This window comes from Ambystoma mexicanum, chromosome 6p, assembly GCF_040938575.1.
Source record: "Ambystoma mexicanum isolate Mex_15411 chromosome 6p, UKY_AmexF1_1, whole genome shotgun sequence".
In the NCBI taxonomy this organism is placed as follows: domain Eukaryota; kingdom Metazoa; phylum Chordata; class Amphibia; order Caudata; family Ambystomatidae; genus Ambystoma; species Ambystoma mexicanum.
In genome coordinates, this window is record NC_090935.1 from 1,454,270,943 (window position 1) to 1,454,296,933 (window position 25,991).

The 25,991-nt window shown below is 45.6% G+C and overlaps 1 protein-coding gene across 1 annotated transcript in view; it reads left to right on the top strand.

The window, feature by feature from the left end:
- The window catches only part of LOC138510522 (zinc finger protein 417-like), a 318,227-nt gene that overhangs the window by 20,496 nt on the left and 271,740 nt on the right, over positions 1 to 25,991 (top strand). Inside the window, exon 2 of the mRNA XM_069626236.1 lies at positions 23,376 to 23,502. Coding sequence (XP_069482337.1) covers positions 23,376 to 23,502 — 127 coding nt within the window. The remainder of the gene's footprint in view (positions 1 to 23,375; positions 23,503 to 25,991) is intronic.

A 25,991-nucleotide genomic window follows, 5' to 3' on the forward strand; every position in this document is an offset into this window, starting at 1 on the left:
AAATACCCAGACTAGGACGCCCCCACAGAAAGCTCTTGCATTCTCAGTACTATCCATGACAGTTCGCCCTGACAAGGAACCCTTGGTGGGCGCTGGGATAGGAAACAAACTCTTCATCTTCATGGTTGACACAGGCGCCACTAAATCATGCGTCAGTCAGGGAAATTTACCGCTATCGGGTGGAGCTCTTGACACGCAGTGCTTCTCTGGGGCTGTTGCCACGGTTCCATAGACTAAAGAGCTTGACATTAAAATAGGGGGGAAAGTGGTGCGGGCCCCCCTATTGTACTCGGAAAGTTGCCCAATAAATTTGCTGGGCCACGACTTGCTGAACATGACTATTTCCTTTATAGACAGTGGGAGTGTATGTGCCACCCTAGGAATGTGCGCCATGAGGGCAATGGTGATCATATGTGCACAAGGGGGGGAGGTGGTGGTTCGCGGCATTCCAGTGGACCAAGACATGTTTATGTATGGCATCACTTTGCTTCTTGAGGCTATACCCCAGATTGGCAACATTTGCTGGCGAGTGCCGGCTGATTTCATTTTTTGCCCTGTGGTGTCCCCGAATTGGTGGCGGGAACAATACTGTCCCTAGAGTGGAAGGGTCTGGTGATTTTGGCAAAACGAATTGTTGTCTTAAGGACTGATCATGATGGGTGCGAGTGGCACACAGTGTTTTGTTTTGATCCCACGGGATCCCTGAGGGAGGTAACCGATGCAGAGCTATTTGAGGACCAACCAGACGATGGTGAGATTGTATTGGCTATTTGTCTTTCCTGTGAAATTATGGTGCAGTACCGGAAAGTTCAGTGTCCACTTATGGCCCTTGCAGCCCCACCCCACTTCATCGGTGAAGACTTAGAACAGGCACCTGAACGAATTTGGACCACAAATTACTATGATGTTGGGCTTTTACAAGGAGTGACCGCGGTGTGAATAACACTGTATCCGGGTGCCGTTCAGCCCAGAGTGTGACAGTATCCCCTATCAAGGGAGGCGGAGGAAGGGATTAGGGACACCATCACTGCACTGCTAAACCAGGAGATAATAGTGCCACCCACCTCCCCATGCAACACAGCCATCTACCCTATAAAAAAGGCAAAGGGGGCAGTTGGAGGATGATTCAGTATTTGTGCCCCCTAAATGACGTGGTTCTGCAAGAATTTCCTGAGGTTCCAAACCCTGCGACAATACTTTGGAACACCCCCAATGAGACGACCCATTTTTCTGTGGTGGATCTCAAAAATGCTTTCTTCTCCATTCCACTGCACCCCGATTCGCAATACCTCACTGCTTTTACACATGCGAGATGAGGTTCGAACACGCTAGACTACCTCAAGGGTACTGTGAGCCGCCCAGTATTTTTAACAGAGTACCACATGCAGACTTGGGAAACATCCAGCTGCCTAGCACCATTATCCAATACGTGGATGATCTGATGGTGTGCAGTGACAGCGAACACCAGTGCAGGAAAGATTCGATAACACTTTTACAAGTGGTACAAGGTTGACACGGCTAAGTTACAGTATTGCCATGCGTGCCTCCCACCAGCCCACCACGGTGAACGAGATGCAAACATTTTTTGGCTTGTTTAACTGCTGTAGGGCCTGGATACTAGACTGTGCAGTGTACACTAGACCCCTACTGCAGATCCTCTAAGAGGCCCAAAAGACTGACAACAAGATTGTATGGACAGAGGACATGATCACTGAGATCGAAGCCCTTAAAGTGGTAATATGAACAGCCCCAAGGTAAGCAACCCCATACTGCACCCAGGAATTCTATTTATGTTTCCACTCCAATGGTCAACTCATGACGGCAGTATTGACACAAAAGAGCATGATAGGCCACAAGCCACTGGCTTACTACAGCAGCACATTAGACTCGGTAATGCAGGGACAATTTGCATGCGAGCATGCACTTGCTGCTGCAGCGTTTGCGATTGAAATAAGCTCCACCATAGTAATGAGGTGCTCTGTCTCTTTATACGTGGAGCATGCAGTGTTTGCTATTCTGGAAAGATCAAAATCCACTCTTGGCTACACAAAGAGCGTCTGCCTATGAGATGATATTGTCCAGCCCAAACATACACATTGTAAGATGCAAAACCGTAAACCCTTCTACATTTTTAACTGAAGAGTGCACAGACAAAGACATGGCCAAGCATGATTGTGATACCAACTGTGTATCATACAAAGTGGGAAGACGACATTCCCAAAGCAAAAGACAGCTCACTCGAAGGGGGGTGAGGTCCTCTTCGTTGATGGGTCAGCAACAATTGACCAGAGCACAGGCGTGAGACACATTGGGGTAGCTGTGGTACACCCAGTGTACGGTGAATATTAAATATTAGTACAAACAAGATTGCCCATGCACTTTTCAGCACAGGTGGCGGAGCTCATAGCACTCATAGAAGCTCTGCAAGCGTCACAGGGGTGCCACAAGACCATTTATTCAGATTCGGCATACGTCACTACAGCAGTGCACGCCGGCCTCTCATGTTGGAAGAGGGTTCAGAAGGGCCGAGTACAGCATGCTCCGTTGCTAGATAAGCTAATATTTGCACTTTCACAACCATCTGCAGTGGCGGCCGTAAAATGCGCCACCCATACCAACAACACAGACATGGTCTCTCTCAGTAAAGTTGCAGCAGGCACAGCAGCCAAAATACCTGTATATATTTCCGTGTCTCAACCAGCAGAATGACTGGTGCTAATGCCCACCATTAAGCAGTCCCTGTCAGTTAAAATGTTCTACCAACTGCACACATAATTGAGTTCCAGGGGCGGCCCACAAGGAGGAAAAGCAACTCTCGTTAAAAAGGAGGTGCAAACAATCCCCTACTGACTTATTGTGGTGTCAGGAAATAACGGGAAAAGCAGTCATGCCACACGAGTTACTGATAACAGCTTTTGACTAGCTTCATCATCCGTCGCACATCTCTAAGCAGCACATTGCTGCAGACATCCAGGAAGAATGGTTTGTCCCAAATATCCAGGAGCCCTTGACCAGTCTCGTTATCAACTGCATCAAATGTCAAAGTTACAACACCGGGATGACATTGCGAACAATAAGAGGTACTCTGCCCCGCCCTACTGGGCCATTCCGCGAGTTGCATATCAACTACGCGGACATGGGTGAGAGGTGCAATGGTTTCAGATATTTGATCGTTGTCTGTCCCTTCTCACGATGAGTGGAGGCGGACCTTCTGCACATCCGGTTGCAAAATGCGCAGCTAAAAATGTAGTGTGTGAGGTTTTTCCTCGATGGGGTGTGTGCGATGTATGAAGGTCGGATAAAGGCACACACTTTATAAACTAAATGTTCAAAGAAAATGCAGCATTGCTTGACATTAAATATTGAATGTGCACCATTTACAACCCCAATGGAGTTGTGGAAACGATCAACGGCCTGCTCAAGAGTAAACTGTCCAAGCTTTGTACCACGTTAAAGAAACATTGGGTGTACTGCATGTCGTTGGCACTTTTCAGTTTGCGCACACAGCCCTGCAAAGCCCACTATTTGCCACCCCATGAGGTGGTCACTGGTCGTCGAATGCATACACCCCTGTCTCCTACTAGAAGAGCATCAGATGCACACAGGGCAGCATCTGTATTAGGAGAAGAATTCCACAGCTACTTGACCACCCTAACACAGGCCATTAAACTTGTCTCTCGACAGATCGCACCACCCCGATCAGAGGAAACACACAGCACTGCAGCTGCTGCACCATCAAATTCCTCACCCACCCCCACCATTGCTCCCAGGCGACCTGATCTACTTGCGGAACTATGTCCGCAGGTGGAGCAACCCTAGGCATAATGGGTTTAAGGGTAGCCCAATTTACAGGGGTACCCCTTAATTAAACGGGTACCCCTAATCACGCTCACACCAGAGTAAAGAACCTCCCTCTAGGGAAGTAAGGTCAAGAGTCTATCGAGCAAGGATAACAAATGTATTCTTTAGAGAAATGAGGATGGGGCAAATAACACTGCTCCCTGAACGGCCTTCTGTCCCTCTTCCGTTCCTTGCTCCTGCAAACTGTAGCCAGACAGGAGCTTATATAGTCTTAACCTGCTGTAGTGGCATATCTGGATATGGGCATGGCTTTTATCCCAACTCGTCCTGCTTCCATACAAGGGGTGCTCCAGTCTTCCTTCCTTCATGGACGGCAATGGGCATCATTAGGACTGTGCCGGTCCTGTAACAACAGTGCCAGTAAGCCTACCGGCACTGTTGTTACTGGACCAGCAAAGTACGCCCGGCGCCAGTAAATATTGCAAGTCCAGCGGCAACCTACGGTTTTACCGGCACGATTAGCGCTGGACTTGTAATGAGGCCCAATGTCTGTTTTAGGACATGCTACTTTACCTATTGCTAGCCTATGCAAAAATACACTGTAGCATCATTTTGCTACCTATTTAATGTACAAAAACATTTTCCAGTCATTCTCTCCATACCTCATTAATTTTCCTCATATTTTTACCTGGTCTTATAATCTCCTTTTTAAACCTAATTTTCATAATTCTGGATGTTGTGCATAAGTATGTAAAATCTAATTTCAGCATTTATGGGCTTTTGACAGACAGCAGACAACTGGTGAGCCACTTTGTGTGCTCTCCCAGAGCTATCCTCAGTGACGCAACACTGCATGAGCTCTGTGATCCATTTTTAGCGCAGGCCACATTCCTTTTGGCAGAGAGCCTGCTTTGAGATTTTTTAAAACTGAATAGTATTTAAAATTTACAAATGTATTCAGCTAGTAGTTATTTGCACCTTATTTAAATAACTGCCTTCTTTTAGCACCTGCCCATATCTGTGTATATATGATTACATTTACAGGAAAAAGCTTTCTCAGTGCACCTCCTCCCTCCTGGTCAGTTGTAGTGCCTAGATGCAATCAAAAGAAGTCTTGCCTAATTCTAAAACGCTTGGGAATGAAGCAAGGCGCTAGCTCTTTCCCAACACGGGCCACATCGGGTCATCTTTTCTACTCCCCTGGCTGTCAAGGTTAAAGAGCTCAGCTACTGGATCCACCTATCAGATGTCCGAAAATCACCCCTGAAAATACCATGGTGCCTTGTTTTCCCACCGGCTCTGAATAAATTGTGTATTGGAACATTTACTACCTCCTTTTTGGCCACTTTGTGCCACTACAGCAGCAACACACCTGCACTACACAACACTTTTGCACAGAGGGTGCTCTCTTGCACCCTCCCAGACTCTCTTTCTCTCTCTGTCTCTCTCTCTCTCACTTTCTGTTTTCTTTTTTCCTTTAATATCTTTGTCTGAATTATAAAAATTACCTTTCTGACACAGCAGAAGGTGATGCCAGTGCTCTGAAACGACTCGTTGTATATAAAAAAAGAGAGCTAGCAATGTTAGTGTTTGTAGATTTTCATACTCGTATTTGTGTGCCCTACATTATATTGTGGGGCTGTTTGCACTATCTATGTTTGCCACAGGCATTTATGTAGGAGCAGATTTGATATGGGGGCCCATACAAAAAGAGGGGGGAGGTCTATAGAAACACCACAGTTAGTAATATATCAAACGCAATCACCAGTGCAACTATGTCTCTACTTTCCCTAATACACAACATCAAGGCCACATTTAGTTACATCCCTGTGTAAGGAAGGCATGGTATCAAGAATAGACAGACACAAGTGATCACAATTCAAGGGTGTTTATTAGACTGTATATGCGAGTTGGAAATAACACCTAATCTAAACCTAAATCTAAGATGGGAGCAAGCTACGACCATCAAATAATAATAAGGCAGTCCTAGTGGCGTCTTGTCAAAATAAAAGGGCCTATACTAAGAAAAACCTATTGCCAATCCTTACGCTAAACACAAAAAGAGTGCAGGATAAGGTTTACAAGAAAGAAAGAAGTGTTCATAAATAAATGATAAGTCAGGATGTGTTAGCCGGGGGTCTCCCTTGCCCACGTTTTGAGCACGGGACAAGGCAGGGCTCCTGAGCACAACACACGCTCGAGAAAGAAGTGTTCACAAATGATAAGTCAGGATGTGTTAGCCGGGGGTATCCCTTGCCCACGCTTTGAGCACGGGACAAGGCGGGCCCCTTAGCGCATCACATGCTCGAGCTTTCCCCGCACGAGACGACAGTTCTGTTTCAGCTATCAGGACTGTCGTGGTGAAGTCTCTTTTCTACAAAAAGTCTCTTGCCTCCGAGGACCTGATGTGTTCAAAATAACAAACAAAAGTTCCTTTCCAAATGTACGTTGGGTGATGACTTTTCAGCCCTCGATCCCCCTGTTCCGGGCTCAGATCCACAAACAGTTCCTATCGATATCAGGACCTTCAGAGGTTAGCTTTCTTGCTTACGATGGCCTGATAGGTTCAAAATAACAAACAAAAAGTTCCTTTCGGATGGCACCTGAGGTGATGATTCTTCACCCCTTCCCCCCAACCCCCTTCCAGGCTCAGACCCCTCTCGAATGTCAGCCTCTCTCCCATCGGGTTCACTCTTGCTTATATTCAAAATGATTTATCGGTTGCATTCATGTGCTGTTGGGGTGATGGCTTCTCACCCCTGGACCCCCCTCTTCCGGGCTCAGACGCTTTTCAAACGTTTGTCTCCCTACGTCAGGTTCACTACAGCCTTTTTAGGTGTGTGTTGGCTTTCCCCTCTGGAGCCCTCTCTCCCGGGCAGAAACCCTTTCTTGAATGTTTGCCTCCCTCTGTTGGGTTCACTCTAGCTTTTGCAAAGATATTTTCACCTTGGCACTCACAAATCTTAATGTCGTTTTAAACAGTTCTGTCGGGTTCACCTTTGTCAACACACTGTTCATTGGAAATTTAGGCTTCGCCCCATTCTGTAGGCATCCCTCAGTTGGGTTCACTCTTGCCAAATTTACAGTTCACTTGTTCCCTTTGCTTTCTACTCATTTGCTGGTCAGGGACTTTTCGACTGTACAAAGGATTTTTCAAGACCCATGTATGACCACTTTTACCTTTCTTGGCGGCTCTCCTATGGGCTTCTGGTATCAGAAGTTTCAGTCAACGCGGAATCAACGAAAGTCTCTCGAGTAAGCACCCACGTGGTGCCGGACCCCTATGCAGCTGGTTTTCCCTTAACAGTTTACAGTTCTTTGAACTTTTCTTAACGTGCCACTTTGGGACTTTCATTCAACACTTAGCTTTTCAGCATATCTGGAGTCAAGGCCGGTACCATGGAAGCAGGCGTCTCCCTCCGTTCTGCTTATCAGTGTAGGCAGGCTTTGTGTACCATTGGCATCTGTTGGCAGATTCTCGCCATCTTTCCCCTCCTCTTGAACTGCTCCTCCACTTGAACTGCCGTACTTGGATAGCTCTGTCGTCGTGCGGTCTGCCTTGCTCCTCTTGTGCTATCGTTCTCCACCTTTTATCCCTGGGGGGAATGGAAAGGGCTGTCAGCTGTGTGTGGTTCTGATCAATTGCCTGTTAGACCGTTGCCTTTCGTGTCGGGGAAAGTGTTTGTGTCGGAAAGGGGGGGGGTTGCTGATATGAGGAATTATATTTTTCGTCCTAGGGGGTTTCGTAAATTCTGAAAGGTGAAATTGGTAGGGTATGTGAAACAAACGGGAATGACCCGGATTATAATCATAAAATGACGAAGTGGAATTGTGGGAACGGTAGTGTTTTGTCCGAGCAGATTGGGAGTACGGGAAACAATAATCAAAGGGACGGGAAGGAGAATGACTGGGAGTATTCGCATAGTTTCTGAACGTACAGGGGTTCGGGATCCTAGGGGATTTGTTGTCTATGGAGGGTTTGTTGGAGTTGGGCAAGAGAGATGCGCTGTGAGGAAGGGAGGCAGATGCGCTACAGCCTACAAAAGCCTCAGGGACTCCGTCCTCCTCATCTTCCTCTTCGGTATAATACCGCATCTTACCTAGGGTATTTCCCTGAGCACAATCCTGAGTTTCCCCATCCAGGTAATCCCTTCTCGCTCTTTCGCCCCCAGGGTTGGGATCTGAGCGTGTCAGCCCTTCCTTGGCCACCTGAATAAGGGATTCTCGAGGTCCCCTAGGGAGAATACCGCCAGGTTCCTCACACCCTGCACCAAGTGTACCCACTAGCCTGGGATTTTTAGAATTGATTGTCAGATCTCGATTTCATCCCAAATATATCTACGACAGACTACTTCTGGGTTTCAGTGGGTCTCATGGGTAAGATACAAGGGCTAGAAATGGGAGCAATAGCACTCTCGGATCATGCTCCACTCTGGCTAGACCTGTCTCTCCCGGGGAAAAAGAATGGGCTCTGGAGGTGGAGGCTTCCTCTGGACCTAATCCAGGATCCAATAACCTGGGAAACCATAAGGGAAATGATAGAAGAGTACTTCTCACAGAATGACACCGGGGAAGTCTCTATGAGCACAGTTTGGGATGCGTTTAAAGCAGTTTATACGGGGGAAGATGATGGCGTTGAAAATCACTAAAGACAAGCAGAGGTATATAAGGGAAAAGGAGTGGGAAAAGTCAATAGCAGAAATACAAGAGAAAGTTTTGTCACACCCCACTAAGGCACAAAAAAAATCGCTGAAACACGTACAGGGCCAATTAGAGATGTTGCGCACAAAAGGAGCAGAAAGGAACCTACTTTACCTAAAACAGAGATATTACATTAGTGCTAACAAAGCAGATGGACTCCTAGCGAGACAACTCCGAGCTAAACAGAAGGATACAACGATTAAGGCCATGCGTAACACGAAAGGGGACCTACAAACGCGCACACAAGATATGGGGGAATCATTGAGGGCATACTACCAAACTCTCTACTCCACAGACCGTCCAAATGCAGACGCACAAGACTCATATCTAAAGTCCCTACCGATCCCGTGGATTTCTGAGGAGGATAGACAGGCCCTGGAGAACCCAATTAGTGTAGAGGAAGTTAAAAAAGCAATAAAGAAAATCCCAGTAAACAAAGCACCAGGCCCAGATGGCTTCACTGCCACATTCTATAAAAAAGTATATAGACTTACTGACCCCAGTCCTCACCAGGCTCCTGAACTCATTTAAAGATAGCGGCAACGTGACCCACGTAGTCTTCCACAAAACAGGGAAAGATCCAACATACCCCGCATCATACAGACCAATCTCCCTGATAAATTTGGATGCAAAAATGTATACGAAGATTTTGGCAGCAAGACTATCCCTGCTCCTTCCAAAATTAATCAATTTGGAGCAATCAGGCTTCATTCCGGGGAGACAAACCCATGACAACCTTAGAAGGCTCATCCATCTAGTGGAAAGAATAGGCATAAGCAGCACTCCAGCGATATTACTATCGGTAGATGCCGAGAAATCTTTCGACCGGGTGGAATGGTCTATGCTATTCAGACTCCTAACATGTATGGGATTTGGGGAACAATACATTGCGAGAATCAGAGCAAACTATAACTCCCCATCCAGTAGAATAGCCATCAACGGAGAGGTAACCGATAAGGCAGTAATATCAAGGGGGACAAAACAAGGCTGCCCGCTCTCTCCACTATTGTACGCTATCTTTTTGGAACCTCTGCTAATAACAATAAGGGAGTCCACACTCAGAGAGATAGATATGGCAGGATCCCAGCATAAAGTTATAGCATACGCCAATGATATGCTGATGGCCCTGGAGGACCCCGAAGTCACTCTACCGGCTTTGGTTGGTGAGCTGGAGGACTTTGGGGCCATCTCTGGTCTGAAGATTAATAGTAAAAAAAATCAGAAATCCTAATCCTGGCTGGTGATCGAGAAAAGATAGAAAGGGAAGCAAACCTACTAGATCTTAAGATTGTAGGAACGGGTATTAAATATCTGTTAATAATAGTAACTCATAAAATTGGGCAACTATATGGCGAAAACTACCCGCGGCTCCTTGCAAACATCCGCAGAGACGTAGATAGATGGAATCCATTAATGATATCCTGGTGGGGTAGGATTCTATCAGTTAAGATGACTATCCTCCCAAAAGGGCTGTACTATTTTCAGGCTCTCCCGGTGGGTGTCCCCCATACCTTCTTTAAAACATTAACGAAACTGGTCTCTTCCTTTATATGGAAAGGAAAAACTCTGAGAATAGCTAGGGCGATCCTTACGGCACCAACCGGGGGGGGGTGGCGCTTCCCCACTTTAAGAAATATTACCAGGCAGCGCAATTTAAGGTATTGCGGGAATGGCTGGGGGAGGATCCGCAGCAGATCTGGGTCAAGCAGGACAGAGCAGTTGCGAGAACTCCACTGGTGGAGCTACTCTGGAAACAAAGACAGCATAGACACAATAACATTGAGATAAGCGAAATACTGAAGACCACGTTGGAGGCGTGGGATTGCCAAACAAGGAAAGGCATAATGACCACAACGCTGGGGCCATTCACACCCATATGCCGGAATCCACAATTCCCACCAGGGATGGAGCAAGGTGCATTCGATACCCGGGAGGAAGCATGCATAACAACATTGGGGAAATGTTCGTGGGCAATGAAATTAGGCCACTTGAATCTTGCGTCGAAAGCTCAGCACTCTCAAAAGGGGATAAATATAGATACAAACAACTAAAACACTGGCTAAATTCCCCGAACATCACCAAAGCAGCGACAAGGGATCTTACACCATTTGAGAAATACATTATATCCAACACAGGGGCGAAAAAATGGGTATCGACACTATACGCATTCATAAACTCACAGGAGGAAGAAGCTAAATGGTCATACATGATCAAGTGGGGCAGAATGTTAGGTGAGGAACCAACGAAAAGGCAGTGGGAGGAGCTATGGAAACTGATCCCCAAGATGACTCACTCGGCACAGACAAGAGAAATGTGGATTAAAATTGAGCCACAATGGCACTATACCCCAGAAAGACTGCACTCTATGGTCCCTAATACCTCAAATCAATGTTGGCGAGGATGTGCAGAGGTGGGAACGTGGAAACATATCTGGTGGGAATGTAAAGGGATAAAACCGTTCTGGGAGGAAGTAAAGGGAGAAATGGGGAAGGTATTTCCAGATGTGGGGTTGATGGGAGAAGGGGTGTGGCTATGTGGTATTAGAGATGACCTAACAAGGCAATACAATAAATCAGAGTGGAGAAGCTTTATGGGTCTTCTCATAGCGGCATGGACAACAATTGCCCAGAACTGGAACAATAAAAACACCCCATTGACCTTTACCTGGTTACAGAAGGTTTGGGCCCACGTAACGATGGAGAAAATCACCCATATAATCCAAGGAACGAGGGACAAGTTTGCAAAGGAATGGGAAGGAACTCTGCTATATCTTCAGTCAGACTTTATGGAACAATGGTGCCCCCATAATATCAGGGTAGCAGACATTTTCAATGCTTAAATGAACCCTTGAAATTGTCATAAATCACCAATGTATCAATTGAAAAGGATACGGTAACCAAAAAAGGATACAATTGGTAGGGCTCTTCCGGATCCTATTTTCACACGACTTGATTGTAGGTAGGTCAAATTAGACCTTCCCAATGATACAACTCTCTGAATGAATGAAACAGGCAGAGAGATGGATCACTGGAAAGGGCGTGGGACTTGTATAGGAAGTATGCCTAGGATAGATAAAGAATCATAAGAAACTGCCCCAAACTCAAATTACTAAGATAACACAGTATTAGCATTAATTCAGACACTGACCTTATGGCAAAACTGAAGTAATCCACAAACGTCTCTTGAAGAAAAACAGGAGTTGAACAAACGACAAAGGAAGGGAAGATTAGTAAGGGAGGCTTATCCCGAACGGCACAAGGCTCTCGCTAGATACCTGGTTGGTGCACCACAGGATAGCGTCCAAAGTACTGTGCACAATTAACTTCCAATAGTTCATGAAATACTTCCATTCACACGAAGAACAAAAATTAGAATTTCACCTGTTAACTGTCACAGGTACCAAAAGTTCCAAGTAGTTCAGAAAACCACGTGCAGGATTGCACGCGACAGCATACACGCAGCCAGGCCAGCCGCGTTTGGAGACAGCGTTTCCGCGTGGAGATTTAGCACGCGAACTGGATACATGCAGCCCAGGACAGCCACGCTTGAAAACAGCGTCCGCGTGTGGAGATTTGGCACGCGAATAGGATACACGCAGCCCAGGACAGCCACACTGGAAAACAGTGTCCGCGTGTAGAGATTTAGCACACGAACAGGATACACGCAGCTCAGGACAGCAGCGCTTGTAGACAGCGTCCGCGTGGAGATTTGGCACACGAACAGGATACATGCAGCTCAGGACAGCCGCGCTTGCAGACAGCGTCCTCGTGGAAGCTTGCCACGCGAACAGGATACAAGCAGCTCAAGAATTAACGTGTGGAGGAAAACACGCTCCAAAAGGCCAAAGAAGTTGCTGAAGGGAATGCGAGGACGCAGGTCCGGAGTTCAGCAACAAAACGCCAGCAAAGAATTAATCAGAGACAGCGATCGGCGTTTCCACGCTGCTTATGTACGTACTGCCGTGATACACGTGATGGAACTAAGTCACGTGAATTTAACGACGTGAAGAATGCAGACGTCGTTTACCGGGCAAGGCATCGAACAACCTCCATTTCGGATAAAATGGTCTGGCGGTTCTATGGGCGTAACTCATTTTGTATGGAGAGGTCGTTCCTGGTCTAGAGATATGTCCAGCAGGCATGACAGTGCCACCCCCCAAAGGAGCAGTCTCTCCCTTTTTCGAGTGGAATCGCCTTAATAAAACAGGAGCATGAATGTTAGACAGAGGTTCCCAGGATCTATCCTCGGGACCATAACCTTTCCAATCCACCAGATAATACGGCTTCCCAGACCGTAACCTCATGTACACTATGTCCTGTACTTCATATTCGTCTGACCCTTTCACAGAAATAGCAACAGCCCGTATAGGCAATCTAGTAGCATCAGAGCACGGTTTGATGAGTGACACGTGGAATACAGGGTGCACTCGCCACCGTTGTGGCAATGCCAGACGGACAGCAGCCGGATTTATAACGTGGAGCACTTCATATGGTCCGATGTATTTAGGCAACAATTTCTTTTTTCTGGGTATCCTAAAGTTTTTAGTGGACAGCCATACCTTCATACCTGCTTTGTAGACAGATGCAGGGTTTCTATGAGCATCGGCATAGGTCTTATCTCGTTTTTTAGCTTGCTCCAATTGCTGCTTAACTTTCGTCTGTAGACTCTTTAGATCTCTAATATTACGTCCTGCTGCAGGAGTATCCAAAGACAAACTGGAATCCAAAGGAATGGATCGGGGGTGTTGCCCATACAGAGCATAGAAAGGAGAAGTACCTATGGCACTATGGTAGGAATTATTGTAGGCGAACTCCGCTGCCGGCAAGACATTGAGCCAGTCTGACTGAAACTGCAGGCACAAACATCGCAGATATTGTTCCATAGTGCTATTGAGACTCTGTCTGTGCATCCGTTTGAGGGTGATAAGCACTAGACAGCCTGTCATCAATTAGTAATGCTGAATTTAGTGCTCTCCAAAAACGTGACGCAAATTGTGAGCCCCTGTCAGTGATTATCACTGAAGGTAGGCCAAAAAACCGGAATATATGCCGGATGAATAGATCAGCCAGACCAGCAGCTGTTGGTAAACCAATACAGGGGATAAAAAGTGCCAATTTTGTAAAGTAGTCCACCACAACCCATATGGTATTGTAGCCTTTGTTTCTTGGAAGTTCTACCACAAAATCCATTGATATCATGTCCCATGGTTTTTTAGGAACAGGTAGGGACTGGAGTAAACCTACTGTTTTGCCAGGAGTGTTCTTGCATTGACTGCATACAGAACATGTTGAAACATAATTTATAACATCTTGTGTTATAGACGGCCACCAACACCATCTTTTCAGCAACTCTAGGGTCTTCTTCTGTCGAGGATGGGCTGCAATCAAGGAATCATGACCCCAACTGAGGGCCTTGTTCAGAGTGGTAGAAGTTGGTAGATAGAGTACTCCTTGTTTGAAAGGCAAACCATTGTATACATCAATATTCAACTCCTGAATCAATTGTGGATTTAGTTTCACCCACTCCTGTAACTCGTTTTTTAGAGAAGGTTGTGCAGAACTACTACATATCACGTTATCTGCCAACAACTTATTTTGCACCGATGGTTCTTCCTTCACCTCTTCACCGATGCGAGACAAAGCATCCGACTTGACATGTTGTCTGGCAGGGCGATAAGTAATTCGGAAATCGTATTGAGCAAAAAAGACATGCCATCTGGCCTGTCTAGCTGTAAGACATTTCATAGTTTTGAGTGCCTGAAGATTTCTATGATCCGAGTACACCAGCACCTGATGTTTGGCCCCAAGAAGATGATGTCGCCATTCTCGGAAAGCATCCTTGATTGCAAGTAATTCACGCTCAGTGACAGTATAGTTTTGTTCATATGAGGTAAGCTTACGTGAGAAGAAAGCGACTGGATGCTCCTCCTTGGTTTCTGCACAAACTTGCGTACAGCTCCTGTAGCGACACTGGAAGCATCTGCTTCAACGATAAACTGACAATCCGGATCAGGATGTTGAAGTACAGGTGCAGTGATAAATGCTTCCTTTAACATCTCAAAAGATGCTTGGGCATTCTGGTTCCAACAGAATCGAACTTTGGAACTAGTTAAAGCTGTCAATGGGGCCACTGTTTTGGAGAAAGAACGAATAAATCTGCGATAAAAATTTGCAAACCCTAGGAATGACTGTAATGACTTGACATTGTGTGGAACGGGCCAATTCAATATGGCCTTCACTTTGGAACGACTCATTCGAACACCTTGATTGGTAATGTCGTAACCCAGAAATTCCACTTCTTGTGTATGAAAGACACATTTCTCGGCTTTAACAAAAAGCTTGTTCTCTCTCAGTCTTTGTAAGACAGCTAACACGTGTTTAACATGTTCTGGAAAAGACGATGAATATATCAAAATGTCATCCAAGTAAATCACCACAAATTGGTCCATCATATCTCTGAAGATATCGTTCATGAAGAACTGAAATGTGGCGGGAGCGTTACAAAGACCAAAAGGCATCACTAAATATTCATAAAGGCCGTACCGCGTCTTAAAAGCGGTCTTCCATTCGTCTCCTTCGCGAATGCGAACCAGATTGTAAGCACCGCGCAAGTCCAATTTAGAGAAGTACTTGGAAGTTCCTAATTGATCTAACAGAACATTTATCAGTGGTAAAGGGTACTGATTCTTTATGGTGATGTCGTTAAGAGCCCTGTAATCAATGCAAGGCCTTAAATCTCCTTCTTTCTTTGGAACAAAGAATAAAGGAGAGGCAGCCGGCGATTGTGATGGCCGTATAAATCCCATATCAAGAGCTTTATCGATGTATTCTTTCAAGACAACATCTTCTTTGGGAGTTAAAGAATAGACTCGACCAGTAGGGATTTTAGCTCCAGGAATTAGTTCAATTGGACAATCATACTGCCTATTTGGAGGCAGCTGTTCTGCCTGGCCTTTGCGAAACACATCAGCAAAATCTGTATATTCACTTGGTATATGTGTACCGCTCTGATGTACCACACTAATAGTGGAAAGTCCCTCCATAGAGGCCAAAATATGTGATTTATTTGACACCACCTGACTGGTAAAGCAATGTTCATTGCAAAAAACGGAAGGATATTGGATCAATCCCGTAACCCAGTCAATGGCGGGATTATGAAGAGTCAACCAAGTAAGTCTGAGTATTATTTTGTACTGAGGAGCCGCAATGACATCTAAGACTATTTCCTCCGAATGACCATTTAATAAAGTCATCTGAATAGGTACAGTCTCCTGAGTTACCATACCGGAAATCAAGACCGATCCATCCACAGTATTAACAGTTTCAGGTTTGTTCTTGTTTACAAGGGGTATAGAACATTTCTTGGCATATGTGATATCGATGTAATTATTAGTGGCTCCAGAATCAACCATAGCTTCGGAAACCAATTCTTTATCATCAAAACGTAAAGTCATCTCAACAGCTATAGGTGCATGAGCTGGAAATGTAATGGAGTCCGATGTAACACTCGACACAGGGACTCCTGCTACTGTCGAGTTCTGGCGTTTCCCGAAGGCTTAATTGGTCTTTTAGGACATGCCGCCAGTAAATGCTCAGATGAACTGCAATACATACATAAATTATTTTTTCTTCGGTTCTCTCTTTCTGCTCTAGACAACCGGCCTCTCACCGCACCAATTTGCATTGTTTCAGGATCATTCGAAGAAGCTGCCGCTGTATCAGAACGAACCGGTGCATGAAGGAAAGGTTTTCTCTCTCCTTTTGCGGGCATTTCTTCGAGCATCAATTTGCAAAATCAAATCAAGAAATTCTGAGAAACCTGTAGGAACCACTGGGACCGTGGACAAGGCATCTTTGAGTTCTTCTGAAAGACCCTTGTAGAAAACAGCCGTCTTCTTGTCTTCCGGCCATTGGGTTTCTGCTGTTAATTGGTTGAATCGGGCGATATAAGCCAACAGAGGTTGAGTGCCTTGTTGTAGATTCAGCAACTCCAGATCTGTGGCTTGAGTAGCGTAGCCATATCAAAGACTTTGTTCATAGCAGCCAAAAGATCATCGCAATCGTACAACAAGGGGCTATTTGATTCCAATAAAGGATTAGCCCAAGCAGCCGCTGTACCCCCCAAATGGGAAAGCACGAATGCTGCTTTAGTAGTTAGATCGGGAAACGAATTAGGTCGGCAAAGGTAATGAAGTCGGCACTGATTAATAAAAGTTCTATAGGTTTTAGGATCACCTGTGAACCTTTCCGGGGGAGCCAAGGGAAACTGAGTTGGCATAACCACTTTAAGAGTTTCCTGTGATAATGCTGATGTTGTAGTCCCAGATCCAGATGCAGTGGCTACTGGAACCTGTGCTCCCTGAGGAGTGGCATGCATGGCATCTTGCATAACATCCATGCGATGCCGTAGCATTTCCTGTGCCGTAATCATTTCATTTCTCAAGTCAGTGATTAACTGAGTCAAAACAGTTAAAGGATCCGTACCCTCCATGGCCTCTGATTCTGTCATAAATCACCAATGTATCAATTGAAAAGGATACGGTAACCAAAAAAGGATACAATTGGTAGGGCTCTTCCGGATCCTATTTTCACACGACTTGATTGTAGGTAGGTCAAATTAGACCTTCCAAATGAAACAACTCTCTGACTGAATGAAACAGGCAGAGAGATGGATCACTGGAAAGGGCGTGGGAATTGTATAGGAAGTATGCCTAGGATAGATAAAGTATCATAAGAAACTGTCCCAAACTCAAATTACTAAGATAACACAGTATTAGCATTAATTCAGACACTGACCTTATGGCAAAACTGAAGTAATCCACGAAAGTCTCTTGAAGAAAAACAGGAGTTGAACAAACGACAAAGGAAGGGAAGATTAGTAAGGGAGACTTATCCCGAACGGCAAGAGGCTCTCGCTAGATACCGGGTTGGTGCACCACAGGATAGCGTCCAAAGTACTGTGCACAATTAACTTCCAATAGTTCATGAAATACTTCCTTTCCCACGAAGAACAAAAATTAGAATTTCACCTGTTAACTGTCACACGTACCAAAGGTTCCAAGTAGTTCAGAAAACCACGTGCAGGATTGCACGCGACAGCATACACGCAGCCAGGTCAGCCGCGCTTGGAGACAGCGTTTCCGCGTGGAGATTTAGCACGCGAACTGGATACACGCAGCCCAGGACAGCCACGCTTGAAAACAGCATCCGCGTGTGGAGATTTGGCACGCGAATAGGATGCACGCAGCCCAGGACAGCCACACTGGAAAACAGCGTCCGCGTGTAGAGATTTAGCACGTGAACAGGATACACGCAGCTCAGGACAGCAGCACTTGTAGACAGCGTCCGCGTGGAGATTTGGCACGCGAACAGGATACACGCAGCTCAGGACAGCCGCGCTTGCAGACAGCGTCCGCGTGGAGATTTGGCACGCGAACAGGATACACGCAGCTCAGGACAGCCGCGCTTGCAGACACCGTCCGCGTGGAGATTTGGCACGCGAACAAGATACACGCAGCTCAGGACAGCCGCGCTTGCAGACAACGTCCGTGTGGAAATTTGGCACGCAAACAGGATACACGCAGCTCAGGACAGCCGCGCTTGCAGACAGCGTCCGCGTGGAGATTTGGCACGCGAACAGGATACACGTAGCTCAGGACAGCCGCGCTTGCAAACAGCGTCCGCGTGGAGATTTGGCACGCGAACAAGATACAAGCAGCTCAAGAATTAACGTGTGGAGGAAAACACGCTCCAAAAGGCCAAAGAAGTTGCTGAAGGGAATGCGAGGACGCAGGTCCGGAGTTCAGCAACAAAACGCCAACAAAGAATTAATCAGAGGCAGCGATCGGCGTTTCCACGCTGCTTATGTACGTACTGCCGTGATACACGTGATGGAACTAAGTCACGCAAATTTAACGATGTGAAGAATGCAGACGTTGTTTACCGGGCAATGCATCGAACAACCTCCATTTCGAATAAAATGGTCTGGCGGTTCTATGGGCGTAACTCATTTTGTATGGAGTGGTCGTTCCTGGTCTAGAGATATGTCCAGCAGGCATGACAGAAATACGATTTCATGTGACCCGAGGGAAGGGAGGGGGGAGGGGAAAAGGGGGGATGTTATAATGTTTGATGTTTTATTGCTATGTAAAACCCATAAATACAAGTTAAAAAAATATATATATCTACGACACAATCTGCACCGATGACAAGAATAGGTGTAGAATTATTAATGGATATATAAAAAGCTCTAGGCGCACAAAAATACAAACAAAGAGGGAAAAATATGACGCCTATCATGGGCTTGGCTTAGATGCTATAGAAGATGTGAGCCATCCAGAATTGTCCAACAGTTGGTATACGGACATGAGCACTGTGGGGAGAGAGAAAGTGAATGTGAGTTGTTTGATACTGCATGCATCATGGTCCCCAAGGTCTTAGTGCCGCAGGAAGCCCATTGTAGAGGGTCGATGTCCGATACATCTACCGCTATGAAGGCCCAAGTGCGGCGTAAGGCACCAAACTGTGTTAGTAAGAGATTGGCATGGTCCACACGAGTAAGCTGCCATTATTACAGAGGCGGTAGGCATTCGCGCCTGGAAATAATGTGCTCTGCAAGGCCACGAGAAGGGGTCAGAGCCCACCCTCGTAGTTACCATTCCATGATACAGATAGCACGACTCTTCAGCGCCAACACCCCAGACGTTAATTACATCCCTCCAATGCTTTGATCACAAGACCCCCACATATCACAACGCCAGCCAGACCCAGACTGCTAGCCATGAGGCTGTAAGACCCCCGATCCATCAGAAAGATCAGAAAGCAAGGCTATCTTGCCTTCACAATTGGGTCACGTGACTTGTGCTGCGGGGTGCCAGGGAGGGATGAAATTATAGCTCAAAGCAAGGGTGGAGAAACTTGGAGGCTGCTGGCGCATCTGGGAGCGAGTGAAGTATGCAAGTTGGTATGAACTCGGCTTGCCCCCTGGGCCCATCTATGTCTGCCAGGTGCACCATTTCAGTGATAGAGTAGCATTGTTTTTGAAATAAGTAATTGCTTGTTAGGCCTGTTTTATCGCGGATAACAAGCCCAGCAGCACCCACGTGGATGGAGACAGACAAGAAGGCTGGGACCAATGGCCTAATATCCCATGTGGAGTGGGCCGCCCATGTATAGTGTCACTCTCACCAGCCTCATAATGGCTGGTTGTAAGTTTACCCCAATAGCATCCCATAGAAGGGGATTTAAATGTTTGACACTCTCACTCTGCTTATTTATTTATGCAATGTTTAAAGTTGGGGCAGGTGCAAGTGGATCTAGGTCACCTGGCCTAAGCCCCGCCCACCTGGTGCCTTCCTGCCTGCTGCTCTTTTTCACCACTTAGCAAGCCCCACCCAACTGGTGCCTTCCTGCTTGCCGCTCTTTTTCACCACTTAGCAAGCCCCGCCCACCCGGTGCCTTCCTGCTTCCCACTCTTTTTCACCACTTAGCAAGCCACGCCAACCTGGTGCCTTCCTGCTTGCCGCTCTGTTTCCCTACTTAAGGAGCCCTCCAGCTTCTTTTCCTTTGCAGATGGGGAGCAGGTGCAAGTGGATCTAGGTCACCTGGCCTAAGCCCCGCCCACCTGGTGCATTCCTACCTGCCGCTCTTTTTCACCACTTAGCAAGCCCCGCCCACCTGGTGCTTTCCTGCTTCCCGCTCTTTTTCACCACTTAGCAAGCCACGCCCACCTGGTGCCTTCCTGCTTGCCGCTCTGTTTCCCTACTTAAGGAGCGATCCAGCTTCTTTTTCTTTGCAGATGGGGAGCAGGTGCAAGTGGATCTAGGTCACCTGTCCTAAGCCCCGCCCACCTGGTGCCTTCCTGTGTGCTGCTCTTTTCACCACTTAGCAAGCCCCGCCCACCTGGTGCCGTCCTTCACCATCACCGTCTTGTGGCCAATGCTGGATTTGACTTTTATGGACTTCATTCACGGTGCGTCACTCTTTCTCAACTCTCATGCTGGACTTCCTTTGCATCTTGTACTCATGGTGGCCCTGAATCATGCTATTCCCATCTTCATCTTGTATCCTGGCTTGCAACATTATGTGTTACTACTGACTTCTGCAATTGTATTCGCTCTCCACTCTTGCTTCTCCACTCTTTTTGACTGCTTACTCTGTGTTCTCTCCTCATTTCCCTTCTCCCTTTTCCTATCTCCTCCCCTTACTTTCTTCTATGCACTTACTCTATCAGAATTTTCCCTGGACCTAATATGATAACAACCTTGTCTGTTTCCTCCACCCTCCAATTACTGTTTTTTTTCCTGCCCACCACCCCTCCAGCACTATCTGAAATGTCGTCAGGCCTAGTATGATAGTCGCTTGTTTTGTTCCTCCCCTGTCTTTCTGCACCCCTCTCCCTCACCTTTTGTTTTTCTCCGGCTCTATCAGAAATGTCATCAGGCCTAGTACAGTAGTCGCCTGTCTGTTTCCATTTCCTTCCCTCTCTCCCCCACCCTTCCTTATCTATGTCTTAGCTCTTGCACTGTCTGAAATGTCGTCAGGCCGAGTACGATAGTTAATTTCACATCCTTACTGTTCATGGCCTGTAAGAATGTGGTTGTATTTTCCCTTGTTCCCTCCCTTGCCTTGAAGCGCTTTGAAACACATTGTGTATAGGCGCTATATAAATAAACTATCATATCATATATCATATGAACACTGCTTAAGTTCTTTAATTGTTCAGTATTCATAATGGTGTGCTTTTAGTATTTGCCTCATTTGGAGGGCCCCGGGGCCTGCGTTAGCATTGGGCCGACTCACTGACTTTCTTTGGCATCTCCATCTCACTTTCAACAGTTGTGGCGGACCTTGGGCTTCCTGTCCGCTTGCTCACCAGCTTCCACGTCCCTTGCAGTGAGCTGCACATCTCTCTTGCGGCTCTTCACTCACTAACACGCCATGTGCTACATCAGGGGCTCATCTCCTCATCAGCTGGGCATCTTCTATTCACGCCACTTTTCGCTGCCTGTCCTCTGCAAAGCTGTTCACCTGCAATCTTCACAACGGCTTGCACTGGCGTACTTCTGTCGGTGGCTGTTCCCACACCTCGGATAGCCTCTCTACTAGCAATGCCATCCACACTGCCTTCTACGTCTTCTTAACCTTCTTCCCTCGGCTGGCTCAAGTTTTGGGATTTAAATGTCCCGCGCAGGTGCTCTGGTCTACAACAACTAGACTGCACCTTTTGGTTAATGGTAGTCTTAATATTCATTGCCTCTGAGCCCTTCTTCCTTGTCTCAGTACCTAAAGCTTTATGGGTACTGAAGTCCACAACAGTATTAATAATTTTACCCTCCGTTTAAGGTGACAGTTTTATATACTGAGTGTTATCCGGTTGAGTGGAATTTGTAGTCCCCTATTGGAGTGAGGATTTCTACCCACAGCTGAATCATGATCATTAAAGGGTTTCACAATTGATTCTTGAACCCATGAGGCTCCAACCTTATTCTGTCTGAATGGCAGAAGAGGTTCTTTGAGTAGTTATGTGGGAGGGACTTGTACATCGATAAAATGCCATTAGGTATCTGGTGATGGTATCACTCTCATCCTCAGAAGATGAATACTGCATTTCTCCAAGCAGAGTCACCACTTCCCCATGATAGCCATTTTCTCCTGTGTGATCCTCCCCCTGATTCCACCCCCAGGGTTAGGATCAGGTAGTGGCTGCCTTCCCCTGGCCACATGGGAGGAGACTTTAGGCTGGGGTTTGGTGATGACTCTGCAGGATTCCTCACAACCTCCTCTTGAGAAACGGAGACATATCACTGGGTCAGAAACCAACCGTCATTCAGCAAAGGGTCAAGAGGCCCTAACTTTGTTATGTTAGCTTCTGTTCTTTTGTAGTGGTAGGGACAGAGATCAGGATAGACTAGGTTTTCTGGACAATGGATAGATATTATGCTGTAGGACATCCTGACAAGCACCCTTTGCATTTCTTCATTTTCTCTACAATAGGACCAAGATCCAATACAGACAGATAGGTTTATTTTGAATAAAAGGGATAAGTTACCCAAAATGAAATCCTGTCCGTCTCCTGATTCTGACTTACCACACTGGGCCAAAAGGGAGAAAAGGGCGAGCTAGCAAAGATGGAAACCCTTAGCCAGTGCCTTTTGACAACCACCTGACCACGGTTATATTAGTCTCACCAATGAAGAGTGAGATGAGGGTGCTCATGAGGGCCACATACTCCAATCTGCAAATCTCTTGTACCACCCAGGCTGTGAGGGGCAATACTGGGCAGCTACCAAAAGGTGCTAGATGGGCCACCTAGGGCTAGGCGATATGGAGCAAAAGTCATATTTCGATATTTTAGGGCTGAATGACGATATACGATATATATCTCTATCGTTTCTGTGGGTTAAATGCTCAGTTGTAAGCTGCTAACTACATGTGCGATGTCACAAACGCCTTTACTTATAAGACATTGATCAAAATAAAGTGCACATACAGGGTTCCTCTTCCTGTTTGAGAATACACATAGCTGTGTAAATATCAAAATGTAAATAAAAAATTGTAGTATATTAATAATGTGTATATTTATGTATATATCTCGGTGTTAATATTGTCTCATCCTATATCAATTTTGAAAATATATCGATATATATACAAAACTCTGTATTTTGCCCAGCCGTAGCCACCCTCAGTCTGATGGCAGAGGCCTGGGTGCTGTTTATGTATATTTATATTAAATTCATACTAACCAAATTAAACAATATACTGTTTTTGTTTCTGCCAGAAGGGGAGAAGGCTGAATGTATCACAAAGGGCTAGCTAGCTCAGAGAATAGTATAATTTAATTGAATATGTGTATATATCTAATTACTGTTTCAGGCACCAGTTACATTCCAGGATGTTGCTGCCTGCTTCTCTGAAGAGGAGTGGAAACTTTTATACCAGTGGCAGAAGGAACTTTACAGGAATGTGATGCTAGAAATCCACCAAGCCTTGACCTCGCTGGGTAAAGTTATTTACTGTACTTCCTTATATACTGATATGCAATTTGTCAATTGTTGCGTTTGTTTCACAGGGAATAGAAAATATGTTTTGAATGATAGTTTTATTCACAATAGATCAATAACAATCTGTGGAGTGCAGGGTATCCTGTTGTGTAGAGAATTCTATAAAGAAATATAAGCCTCCAGGTGATTCGTAGTGAAGAATTCCTTGATTCTTAGGGAACAAATCTGAAATGAAAAATATCTTCAATCTAATTTAAATCCGTGAACATGCTAAATAAAATAAATACAAATAAATAAGGGTAGCCTTCACAGCTAAACTCTCCACAAATATTGGTAAATTCCTTGGAGCAGACTTGCATTTTAAAGTGGAGCTGGGGAGGGATTGTATGCCAGTAAAGAAGAGTGCTTCTTGAACCTTCACACCACAATAGTTAATCCAAAATAAAATATAGAATGGGGGCCATTTGACGCATTCTTAGATCATTGGGCCTCAAGGGGATAGGTGTCCCATTGTTTGTGAGCACATTTCACAATAATACTCCTCTCTCACGGTTTCCTTGGCACATGCACTCTTCCTTGTCGTCCCTCTGTTACTAAAGTTTGGAAGAGAAGGCCAAGCAATCTTTGTCTTCGGATCTCCACATGCCTGTGACCGTGCCAAACCTAGAATCGCCTCCAGGCGAGGGAAGCTGTCAAAACATGAAACTCCATATGAAGACACAGAACCCAGACATGTTTGGGCCCATTGCTGAGGTACTACTTGAGTCCTAAGGAACTGCAAGCTTGGGACCAAACTCTAGGCAAACCACTTCCACTGAGGGAGACTCTCTGATGGCCTAAAAAGTGACGGTTGGAATAGCTTGAGTAAATAGTTTTTTCTGCAGTTAGCTGTCTCAAATATGCCCTATTTCCCTATACATACATTTAATATGGAATACATTTAATATTTCTAAACTCATGGGCAACTAGGTCACTGTTTGGACTTACTTCATCTTTGCTTGTCAGACCATTGAACCTACCCATATCAGTGAGTGGAACTCAAAGTCCTCCTGTTCTTTCCACTGTAGACTTTTTCCCTTGTATTTCATCGTCATTTTCCTCATCTTTAGAGACTTAGTCTGAAACCAACTCTTGACGTCATGATGCAACCTTGGACATTTTGGAAGCAATAATGCTGAACATGCTGGCAACATTTTTGAGATACACATCTCCCAAAGTCTTTCTCATGAAAGGTTTCTCTCCCTCAATTACTTTTCACCCAGCAAATCTTACTTCAGGTCCTCAACCCTCTGTTCATTCATTTTTAGGAGCCACCAGCTGAAATCCAGCTGCTGCCCTTTGCACCTCTCAATTTTTCATCACTTGCTGGAAGAGCTATGCTTTTTTCTATTTTCGGATGTTAGGTGGAGCTGCAAGCACAGGTTAAAGGCAACACTATTGTCTTGGGAAGTGTAGATTGGTGGGAGATGTTTTGTGAAGAGGAACACAGCCAGTGGGTATTGTTTGGCTTTTTACCCACCCATTTACAGCCCTTGACCATTCCCACCCACTACCTGCCCTTTCCCACCAAAGACACACTACTTGGGATCTCTTTGAGGTAGATCTTTGCTGTTAATGAATGCAGTTGTTATATTCCCTCTGGGGACGCACTAGAGTCTCAGCTGCGCTGGTAGACTCACATTCTACTCTTTTGCTTGTTTATTTTAACTTGTTTTCATGTGTTCGTACTTTAGTTAAGCGTACTAGTGTTTGCTTTTAAAACGTCAGTTTGGCCTTTTAGGAATTGCACTCTCATTTTGTTCATTTATTCTATTTAAATACATTTTATTTCCTTGTATTTGCCGTGCTCCGCGCATCTGTGCGGATGCCTGGCCTAACAGAAGTTGGCTCTTGGGTGCAATATAACCCGTTTCTGAGTCAGTGAATATTGGTTTTCATTTAGATAGCCAAATACTGTCGAAAATGGCAGTTTGCTTTCCATTTCCATCCCATAGCTAACCGGGGATTGGACTATTGCGATACAAGACGCCATATGATGGGTAGATCCTGTCCAAAGTTGCGTCAAAGTTATGCCCGTCTGTGCCTGTCTGTGCCCCAGCTGGACTTGAGATGTATGTGATCAGTCTAATGAAATGCTTAAACAAACAGGTAAGTTAAATATTGGTTCCTATGCCCAAGCTTTGTTTTGTGCATTAACGCCCAATGATACCATTTGACCTAAGTTCTGGACTCAACACCCTCCTGCTTCTACTCCTTCATCCCCACCATTGACCTTGTTCGGTCTTACTGTTTAATGCCCGTTAATGCACTAGTGAAACATCGGCCAGGCGTTTTTTTTTAAATTTTAAGTTTTATTGATTTTCAAGAACATATTAGTAGCAAGAACATGTACAACTTTCTTGGTGTTGTTGTCCGGTTACAGCAAATAAACCTGCGAACATAAACGAGTCTGAGTACTTGAAGACAGTACCATTGCATTTAAGTTAAC